At 67.7% G+C, this 9,303-nt stretch overlaps 4 protein-coding genes across 4 annotated transcripts; 1 reads left to right on the top strand and 3 right to left on the bottom strand.

Moving 5' to 3' along the window:
- Window positions 1–28: 28 nt before the first annotated feature.
- Window positions 29–512, bottom strand: MNEG_10689 (hypothetical protein; the record flags this gene model as incomplete). The annotated part of the gene is made up of 1 exon (XM_014040842.1): window positions 29–512. A coding segment is annotated over one exon (484 nt), but the record flags the coding sequence as incomplete, so codon positions are not given.
- A 771-nt stretch (window positions 513–1,283) lies between these two features.
- On the top strand, window positions 1,284–3,881 carry MNEG_10688 (hypothetical protein; the record flags this gene model as incomplete). The annotated part of the gene is made up of 3 exons (XM_014040841.1): window positions 1,284–1,305; window positions 2,171–2,409; window positions 2,709–3,881. The coding sequence occupies 3 exons, from the start codon at window positions 1,284–1,286 to the stop codon at window positions 3,879–3,881; spliced, it is 1,434 nt and encodes a 477-aa protein (XP_013896295.1).
- Window positions 3,882–5,413: 1,532 nt separating this feature from the next.
- On the bottom strand, window positions 5,414–7,438 carry MNEG_10687 (hypothetical protein; the record flags this gene model as incomplete). Its single annotated transcript, XM_014040840.1, has 3 exons — window positions 5,414–5,737; window positions 6,086–6,162; window positions 6,538–7,438. 3 exons carry the CDS (start codon window positions 7,436–7,438, stop codon window positions 5,414–5,416), a joined length of 1,302 nt encoding a protein of 433 aa, XP_013896294.1.
- A 661-nt stretch (window positions 7,439–8,099) lies between these two features.
- Window positions 8,100–9,233, bottom strand: MNEG_10686 (hypothetical protein; the record flags this gene model as incomplete). The annotated part of the gene is made up of 2 exons (XM_014040839.1): window positions 8,100–8,616; window positions 8,890–9,233. 2 exons carry the CDS (start codon window positions 9,231–9,233, stop codon window positions 8,100–8,102), a joined length of 861 nt encoding a protein of 286 aa, XP_013896293.1.
- Window positions 9,234–9,303: the final 70 nt, after the last annotated feature.

The raw sequence follows: 9,303 nt of genomic DNA, 5'->3' as shown, positions 1-9,303 counted from the left end.
CCGCCCCTCCCGGCCCCCAGCCACCCACCCGCACGGAACGTGTCCGCGCACACCAGCGCCGGCTTGAACCCCTTCTTCTTGTGCCAGTACGCGTACTTGGTGCACGTCGTCGTCTTGCCGCTGCCCTGCAGGCCCACAAACATGACGACGTGCGGCTTCCCCTTTTTCACGCCGTAGCTGCCCGCGCCGTCCTTGCCGCCCTTGCTCGCCTCCTTAGCCTTGGCGTCCTTGTCTTTGTCGCCGTCGCCGTCCAGCATGGCGCAGAGCTCATCAAACACAGCCTTCTCTATGATCTTCCGCTTGTTGAGGCCGGCGGCGAGCTCCTCCACATTGACCCGCTTCTTGATGTTCGCCCGCAGGTTTGCGACGAGCCGCACGTTGACGTCCGACTGCAGCAGCGCCTTGCAGATCTCCTTTAGGCAGTCGTCCAGCACCGCCTCGTCGATGACCATGGTGTTGGCCATCGCGGCGAGCGCGGACGTGATGCCGCGGCCGAGCTCATTGAGCACCATCGCGGCGGCGGGGGCGGCGCGCGAGCGCGCGCGCTGCTGTGCCCGGCGGGCGAGTGGGTGCTAAGGGACCGTTGAAGTCCTTACTAGAACGATCCTATCTCCCAAACGGAGCCCAAGGTGCGCCTGCTGGCCGTGTGCGGAGCAAACCGATGCAGGACAGGGCCCGCTGCCTCGCCCGGATGTGCAGGATCCAATGACTGGAGCGGCCCCGAGGACGCACCACACAGGCAAGATAAATTGGTTCTATGAGCGGCGAATAAAACGAAGGACGAACCGCGTGCCACAGTGCTGTGCGGTATGCGGATAAGAACTCCTGAAGCAAACAAAGTTTTGCAGCCGTGTTGTGCTAGAGCAGTGATCGCTGCGTGCGTCAGCCAGCTTCCAAGCAGGTGTTGCACCGATCGAAATGATCTGCGGGCCACGCACATACCGTATTGCAAGTCTTGTACCCAGTTCATATGCGTATAATATGCCAAGTGTCTCACAACATGAAACGTCAACCGCGTTGCGTCTTTCAGATCGCATCGTTGGCGGCGCGTTGACTGCCGGTCTACGCACTGCCGCGCTGCGTGCCTGAGCAGCACGGGGGCAGGGCAGCAGTGACCAAGAAACACTCTGTGACACCCCACTGACCGTTTGCCGCTGGCGTCAAGGCAGCTGCGGCAAATCAGCGGCCTGCAGCGGCGCAGCAGCGACGCAGCAGCGCCCATGGCTGCGCTGGCCAGCCCAGGGGCATTGCTGCTGGCATTTATCTTTTCCGCTGCGTGCCACATGCGGTCAGCAGTTGCGCAAGGTGCAGCGACGTATGCCATAGACTGGTCTACGGTCCCAGATACCCCCAGCATGACCAAGGACCTCGATGCAAGCTGCATCTGCGACGTTCTGAACGCCACCTGCACCCCCGGCTGCTGCTGCGACCCCGACTGCCCCGCGGCCGCGGTCGCCGCGTTCAAGGCAGGGGACGGCTGCCTGCCTGAAGGGGCGCCGCCGCAGCAGCTTGACTACTGCGTACCGGATGACTCGTTTGCTCAGGCGCGCGCGCGCACGCGCCCGGGCAGCAAGCCCGGAGCGCCGCGGCCGCCGCCGCGAAAACGGTTGCGGGCTTCTGCCCGAGCGCTGTTTGCCGCATGGCCCCCTTAATGCGTCGCGGACACGTTGTTAGTGGCGGTGCATTTCGTCGCAGCGCTCACACGTGCCGCCCTCGGCGGCGCCGTCAGAGCCTCGACGGCCGCGTCATCCCCCGGCCCCGCCGCAGGTCAACCTGCCCAGCGGCGACTTCTACCGTCTGCAGAAGCGCGTCGCCGGGGAGGACTTTCTGACGCAGCTGCTGTGTGTCGCCGGCGACAACAACCCCAGCTTGGGGGCCGCATACCCAGGCGAGAGAGCGAGGCCTGGGCTGCGTCAGCGGACGGGGCGGCCGGCCGGCGGCAGAGCCGGGGGGCCTGCTGATAAGAACCTGCTTTGGATTCGCAGTGATTGATGACGGCGTGGTGGCGCGCCTGGGATGCCTCTAGAACAGAAAAGCCTGGAGTCACGGGCGCCTGATTTTTGCAGACGTTCCTTCAGCAGGTCACTAAAGCAACTGGCGATTGCCCCGATCTGGCAGCAGGCACGCCACCCTCGACAGCACTCCCACACACACGCACGCGCGCGCGCAGACCCTGCTACTGGCGGCGTGGGTGACAACATCAAGGCGGCGCAGTGCGACGCGGCGGCGGCGCGGCCCGCAGCGGCGAAGGGCGCGTATGCCTACGGAGACGCGATCATATCAGCCGCGCCGATGGCCGACGGCTCCGTCGTGCGGGGCCGCTTTGCCGTTGCGTCGGGGGGCGCCAGTGCCGAGTGCGGGGAGTGGCTACAAGTCGGGCTCCTGCAGCGGGTGCCGCAGTCACTCAAGGTGAGCCTAGCGTGGCGCGCAGCTGAAGGCAGCACGATGGGGGTTACAGGGTGTTGCTGCCCACCAGCCGTGCTGCGGCAGTGGATGCTTGCGTGCTTTGAGTGAGGACCGGGGGCGGTTGCGGCGCGGCCTCCCTCAGCCTGGTTGAGTCTGCTCATCTGCGGCGGCATGTGAGCGGCATGAGCGCAAGTGGACGGTATGAGCGGCACCCAAGTCAGGCCTGAAGCAGAGAGTCAAAGAGCACACTTGTGCCAACGCACCCGCCGATTCGCCCCCCGACCCACCCGCCCGGCAAGCAGGAGCAGGCGGCCACCTGCTGGCGCACGCTGCCGACCGCCGTAACCGCTTTCGCGGCGCTCTGCGAGGACACCGTGTCGCTGCTGTCGCCCCTCGCCTATGCGCGTACCCAATTCCCCGCCAACCCCGCCGCCGCTGCGATGTTCAACGCCACGGTCGCGTCGGTCGCCCGCCTCGACCCCGCGACCGGCGCGCTGAGCGCCGCCGCCGCCGCGGCGCCGGTGTTTGTCGCGGCCGCGGGCGCGGCGCCCGCCAAGTGCGCCGGCGCCGTCGTGCGCGCTGATTTTTTGATGCGGTACATGATGGACGCGGCCACCGGCGACGCGCAGCTCGTTTCGGTGTCGGTCGACTTGACCGTGAGTGACATCACCTTCTCGGCCGCGCCCGCGGCGCCGCAGGCGGCAAGCGTCGCGTGGGCGGACGCCGCGGCGCCGGCCGCAGCGCTGCTGCCGTTCAGCGGCGCCCCAGGGTACCTGGAGGGCTTCCCCGTTTTGGCGGGGGTCAAGCAGGCGAGCGGCGCTAAGGCGGCCGTCGCGCGCCTGAAGGGCGGCCTGCAGCTGCCGGCGCCCGGCGCCGGCGGCGCGTGCGGCGGCGCGCGCGGCGCAAGCGTCGGGTTCGGCTACAACGGGAGCGCGTACTGCGCGGGCGCCGCGACGCTGGCGGAGCTGCAGGCGCTCTGCGACCCGGCCGCCGACGCGTCCGCGGCGGCGCGCGCGGCGGCGGGCGGCGTGCTGCTCGACGCGGCGCTTGCGGGCACGCTGGTGCTTGGCGTGTGGGGCAGCAGCGACGCCGCGAACGCTAACGAGTGGGTGCAGGTCGCGGTCGCGGGCTGGCCGCCCGCGGCGCCGCAGTGGTCGGCGGGGGAGCGGCGGTGCGACGGCGTCGTCACCGGCTTTGACCTGAAGATCGTCACCGGAGTCGCCTTCTCGGCCGGCAACCCCCAGCGCAAAATCGTCCACGCGCAGCTCTGCCTCACCACCGGCAGCTGGGCGCACGACGCGCGCCGCGCGGCGGCGGCGGGCGGCGCGGCGCAGGCGTTCCCGCTGCGGTTCTCGGTGAGCTTCGCGGCGCTGGACCAGGGCGCGCCCGCGGCGGCGCTGCGGCCGGCGCCGCCGCTGGTGATGCCGCTGCCCCCAGACTTGTTCTATCCCTTTTTGCGATCCTCTGGCGATTGAGTCTGATTATTGGACATGATGCTTGGGGATACACTTGTGGCCATGCTGCCTGTTGATTGGCTGACGCTTGACCTGGGCTGCAATGTGCGCCCGGCCCGTGTGACCCTGACGGCATGCGCGACTGCTGCCATGTGCACGCAAGTAATGTTGCTGTTGTGAGTTTGGTCCTGCCAGGTGCCGTTCCCATATGAAAAGGGCAGCTGGCGTACAGCTGTGCCGTTCACGAAGCAGGAGTGGGTCGGCTGTCCTGCATTGGTGCTTGTGCATGCCACGGCCTGCGGACTCAGGCGCGTATCCCCCTGGAATTGGCCGCGATTTGGGGTTCAGGGCGGCTTCTCGGCAGCGCCCAGAAAACTCATATGCAGGTGCGCTCGTTTTACATTTCAACCTACTGCGGCAGCAGACACAAAACAGCTGCTGTGCAGTTGAGGTTGTGTGCAAAGAAGGCGGAGCCATCACCGCGATTCAGGGGCTTGCCTTACTTCCATGGGGCCCATCATGCAAGGGATGACGGTGGGCGGCTGCTTGTGGAGGGAGAGCAGCTGAATTCGTGGGTGAAGCTAGACCCGGTGCAGGCGGCAGGGGTGGGGGGAGCAAAGTGCAGGAAGCCCAGTTGCATCAGTGAGTGAGGCTGCCCTGGGGCCCTCGACACACTTCGCGGGTTAAGGCAGTGGCGCACTGCAAGGCGACGGCCCGCCAGGGAAGCGCATCTTTGCTGCTGCTCGCGCCGGAGCCCAAATGGGCGCCCGATTCCGCTGTAGGGTTGCGGGCCAGCCTCCATGACCCTCCACGCACGTACCCCATCCCCCCCCTGTCGCCCCTTATCAGCTGACCCCAACGGCCCGCAACCCGCCAGCCTCTCATTCAAAGCTTGTCTATCCACAGCCACACTCAACACCACGCTTTACACGATCACAAGCAAAGGCGCGTCATGCACAGGTGCTGACCGACGGGGCTGGTGCGCATCAAGCCGCGGCAGCGGCTGGCGCGACACTGTTTTGGGGGCGGGGCGCGCAGGCAAGCAGCAGCCCCACCCTGCTCACGACACGAGGACCTGGCCCGCCCGGCGCTATGCGCACAGCACATGGTGCAAATATGAAGTGAAGGGCGGACGACAAGCGGCACAAAACGCAACAAAAGACGGGAGGACGGCCGCGGGGGGCGCTGCCAAACACAGAGGGAGGGGCGGCGACGCCAACGGGCGGCGCCCGGCCCCCGGGGGCCGTGCGCTGCGGGCCGGGAGCCGCCGTGCCTTGGACGGACGCAAATCAATGCAAAGACGAACTAATGCAGAAGGCGCCAGGCGCCGGCGGCGCGCGGCCAGCGCGCACGCGCAGCAAATCTCACACTGACGGGCGGTTGGGGTGAAGCCAAGAGGCCGCCGAGACTTTATCGACCGCAAACTAAAAGCGCAGGCTGGCTCCGGCCAGCCGGCATGACGCGCGGCGGCCCCCAACAGGATTGGGCACGCTGCGCCACGCTGCGCCGCGCCGCGCCGCGGCCGCGGCCTCGCGACGCGCCGGCGCCCTTGCCTACTTGCCGCCCTCGCTGCCGGGCATCTCCTTAGCCAGCCACTCCCGCAGCGCCGCGGCGCAGATCTCCGTGTCTGTGGGGCTGAGGGAGAACTCCTCGCTGATCTCGCCCGCCAGGTTGTCGGCCGTGTCCACCTCGGGGTCAAACACAAAGTCAATGGTCCTCACGACCGGCAGCGCCGGCGGCGGGGGCTGCTGCTGCTGCTGCTCGGGCGCGCCGGCGTCGGCGCCGGCGGCGGGGGAGTCGCCGTTTGCGGCGGGGCCGTTGGGGAGGTCGGAGACCTGAGTCATGAAGAGGCGGAAGTGCATCTTGCCGTCCTTGACCTGGGGTGGGAAGGTGGGTGGTGCCGCGCAGAAGAGGTGTGAAGGATGCAATTGAGCCTGCGTGCAGCATCTGCGCGCCGCCATCGAGAGGCTGCGCAAAAGAGACAGGCATCAGCAGCCAGCGTTGACCTGCGTGGACCCGCCTGCGTAGCCAGCCAGCTACCGGCAACCAATGAACCCGCTGGTGCTGCGCTGCCACTGCGCTGCTGCAGTGCCGTCGCCGTGCTGCCGCTGCTCCACACAGCCACAGCTACCGTGTTCTGGGGAGACCGCAGTCGATCCAGCCCCTCCAGCAGCACGGCCGTTGCTTTTCACATGCCTGGATCCTGCCCCACCCTTGCCGCCCACCTTTCCGTGGAACTCAAAGTTGTAGTCCTCCCCCCGGAGCTTGCCGATGGCGATGTGGCCTTCACCCTCGCCGTCATCTGCAAGCACAGGGCGCGGACGCGGGTGCAGTGGGGTCAGCCAAGCCCTGCGCAGGCTGACTTCCAGATTGTGCACCGCTGACTCTGTGAATAGGTCAGCAGTGCACAGCGGCGGATTGCTGGCAGCTGCCTGCGCTGAGCAAGAGTACTTAGCAAACGCGATGTCATCGGCAGCTGCAGCGTGCTGAGGTGGCGACTGTGAGCTGTCCCCTTGCACAGCTGCCTGACGACACAACACCACCTGCCCCGCCCCGCGCCGTTGCAAGCGCGCCTCGTGGCGGCGCGCCTCCACCAGCATCAATCCGCACCATCGCCCCGTCCCTCCCAAAGCGCTGCCACACCCCACTCGCCCAGCCCAGGCCCGGCCCAGCCCACCTCCGCTCGGCAGCGGCTCCGGCTGCGGCGCCAGCTGCGCAGCGCTGCCCTCCGCGCCGGGCCCCAGCGCCGCCTTCTTCAGCTGCAAGAACGGGTCCTCCAGCAGCTCCTCCGCCGTCGGCCGCGCCGCCAGCCCGCCCACGCAGTGCGATATGAAGCGCTTGCTGTCGTCGTCGGCCACCTCGCGCAGCAGCGCGTCAGTGTCGCCGCTGTGCTGCGGGTCGAGCTGCTTCAGCGTGAGCAGCTCGAGCATGCAGAGGCCGAAGGCGAAGATGTCGGAGCGCACGTCGTGGCGGTTGACGGCGTCCGCGCACTCGGGGGAGGGGCCGCCGTCGGCCTCCCAGCGCAGCGGGATGAGCGTCGCGAGGCCGAGGTCGCCGATCTTGATCTCGCCGCTGTGGCCGTTGACGTAGATCTTGTCGCAGCGCAGGTCGCCGTGCATGAGCGGTGGCTTCATGCCGTGCAGGTACTCGAGGCCACGCAGGATCTGGCGCGCCATGCGCTTGACCGCCTTCAGGTCAAGGTGCTTGTGGAGGTTGCGGTACTGGCGCAGGTTGCCGCTGGTGAAGAGCTCGGTGATGAGGTTGATGCAGTTGTGCTCGTGGTCCTCCCAGCACTTGAAGCACTTAATGATGTTGGGGTGCTCCAACTCGAGGCCCTTGGTCATCTCCTCAACGATCTCATGCAGCTGCGCCTGGCTCAGGTGGTGCGGCTCGGCGCAGATCTTGCTCCAGGCCACATCGATGCCTATCTGGGTGTCGAACGCCTTGTATATCTGCTTGAACCGCCCGCGGCCCACCACCTCGCCGTAGCGGTAGTACCGTCCCTCGGGGTCGGTCTCGACGATCTCCTCCTCCTCGCCGTCCGCCGCAGAGGCGCCCCCACGCTCGGGGTCAGCCATGCCGGGGGTGCCTCGCGGGCAAAACCGGCCGAGCAAGCCCCCTCGCAGCACTTGCAGCACACCGCCTTGGCTGGTGTGTCACCAAGCCCACCCCTCTGGCGCTTCTAAGGCCGGCCTACAGCTCATCTATATCCTGATCATGCTGTACACACTGCCTAGGCCCCGTCTGCCGCCTCCTCCAGCAGGACAGACGCAGGGCTGCCCCGCGGGGCCAGGGGCCCGCAGAGGCCCTAAAGCTTCGAAACCAGCTGGTTTTGCGCTGTGCAGAGGTCCGGGGCGCGCTAAAGGGTTGCCAGGGAACGACGCCCGAAGTGGGTGAGCGCTTGAGGCCAAGTTGAAGCGTGTCGATCGTTGCAAGGTTGGCAGAAGCGCACGATGCGATCAAGTTGTGCACTTGACTGCACGTGCAACATTACCAGGGGTTGGGCAAAGCAAAGTCGGTCGCCTTTCCGGGTCGCAATTGCGGCCGTGCAGGGCGCTCGCCCGTTAGTGATCGTCCTGAATTGATACCAATTCGTTCTAGCCACGCTGGCAAGGGGAGTGGGCCACTCACGGGGCCGGCGGGGGTGCTGATGCGTCGCCGGCCGGTTTGTCGGGTGTCAGGTGTCGATCCCGTGTCAGCTGTCAGTCGTGCCACTGTCTTACGATCGTGAACATATCATTACATGGCTTGCAACTGTTTGCGGTCACTGCTGGATTCGGGCCCCTGCTCAGGCTGCGCAACCCGCTGCTGTTCTGGGTTGGCCCCAGCCAGGTGTCCGCCGCCCGCAGATGACCCATCTGGGCTTGGTGACACCTGGGCACCCGGCTGCTGCGCCTCTTGGTGATTTTGTGGCTGCTCCTCCGGCCCCTCCCGGCCCCCCTCGCCGCCGCTGTCGCCTCGCTGCTGCGCCGCCAGCCGCCCCTCCCTGTGCAGCGAGGCCAGCAGCACCACGAACAGCATCTCCCGCAGCGCGTCGCGCACGCGCGCCGCCGCGTTGACCCCCTCTCGCTCGACCTCCGCCGCCAGCTCCCCGGCTTCTGGCAATGATCCTGCCGCGCCGCGCAGGCGGGAGGCGTACGACTCGCGGACGCGGCCGAGGTCCCGCACCATGCCGGAAGCCTGCCGCCGCAGCATTGAGGCGGCCTCCGCGCCGTCGCTCGGCCAGGATATGCCGTCGTCGAGCGGCCGGCCAAACCTGTTGGTGGTTTGTTTGTTGCGTGCGAGGTCCTGATGCATGTGCTTGGGGAGGAGGGAATTGCGCGCGCCGATCGTTGCCGCATGCTGGGAAGGAGCGGCCCTGTTGACAGGGCAAGGGGTTGCCCGCCATGTTCTGGGGTGCACGAACAAACATTTTTACCACGATCCAGCGGCATCGTGAGCCGCTTGCCGCCGGCATGCAGGGCCCAGCATATACCGCTCACCTGCCAGCCAATGCGCATTGGAAAGTTGCGCGTCCCCGCACACCCACCTGGCCAGCGCTGAGATGCTGCGCGCGTCCTGCAGCAGCAGCATGACCTGCCCGCTGCACACCTCACCCAGGCTGCGGTCCGCCGCCGCGCGCCACAGCGCCAGCCACTCGGGCCCGCCCTCCTCCGCGGCGCCCGCCGACGGGCCCTCCGCCTGCTGCTGCACCGCTGCGCCCTCTGCTGCGCCCGCAGGCTCGATTTCCGGCGCGGTCGCCTGTGCGCCGCCGCCGGCCGCACCGCCGCCGCCGACGGCGCCGCCACTGCCGCCGCGCCCCTCCTGCTGCTCCTCCTTCCGTAGCCGCCGGCCCTCCGCCTCCGCCGCCGCTGCAAGCAGCTCTGCATGCATGAGATCCGCCTTGCGCTCGGCCTTGCTCACAAGCGCCAGCACCGGCCCGTAATCACAGCCGCCCTCCTCC

This window comes from Monoraphidium neglectum (genome assembly GCF_000611645.1).
Source record: "Monoraphidium neglectum strain SAG 48.87 unplaced genomic scaffold scaffold02419, whole genome shotgun sequence".
In the NCBI taxonomy this organism is placed as follows: domain Eukaryota; kingdom Viridiplantae; phylum Chlorophyta; class Chlorophyceae; order Sphaeropleales; family Selenastraceae; genus Monoraphidium; species Monoraphidium neglectum.
Note: the sequence above shows the minus strand (reverse complement) of the source record. Positions and strands in the feature narration are given on the sequence as shown.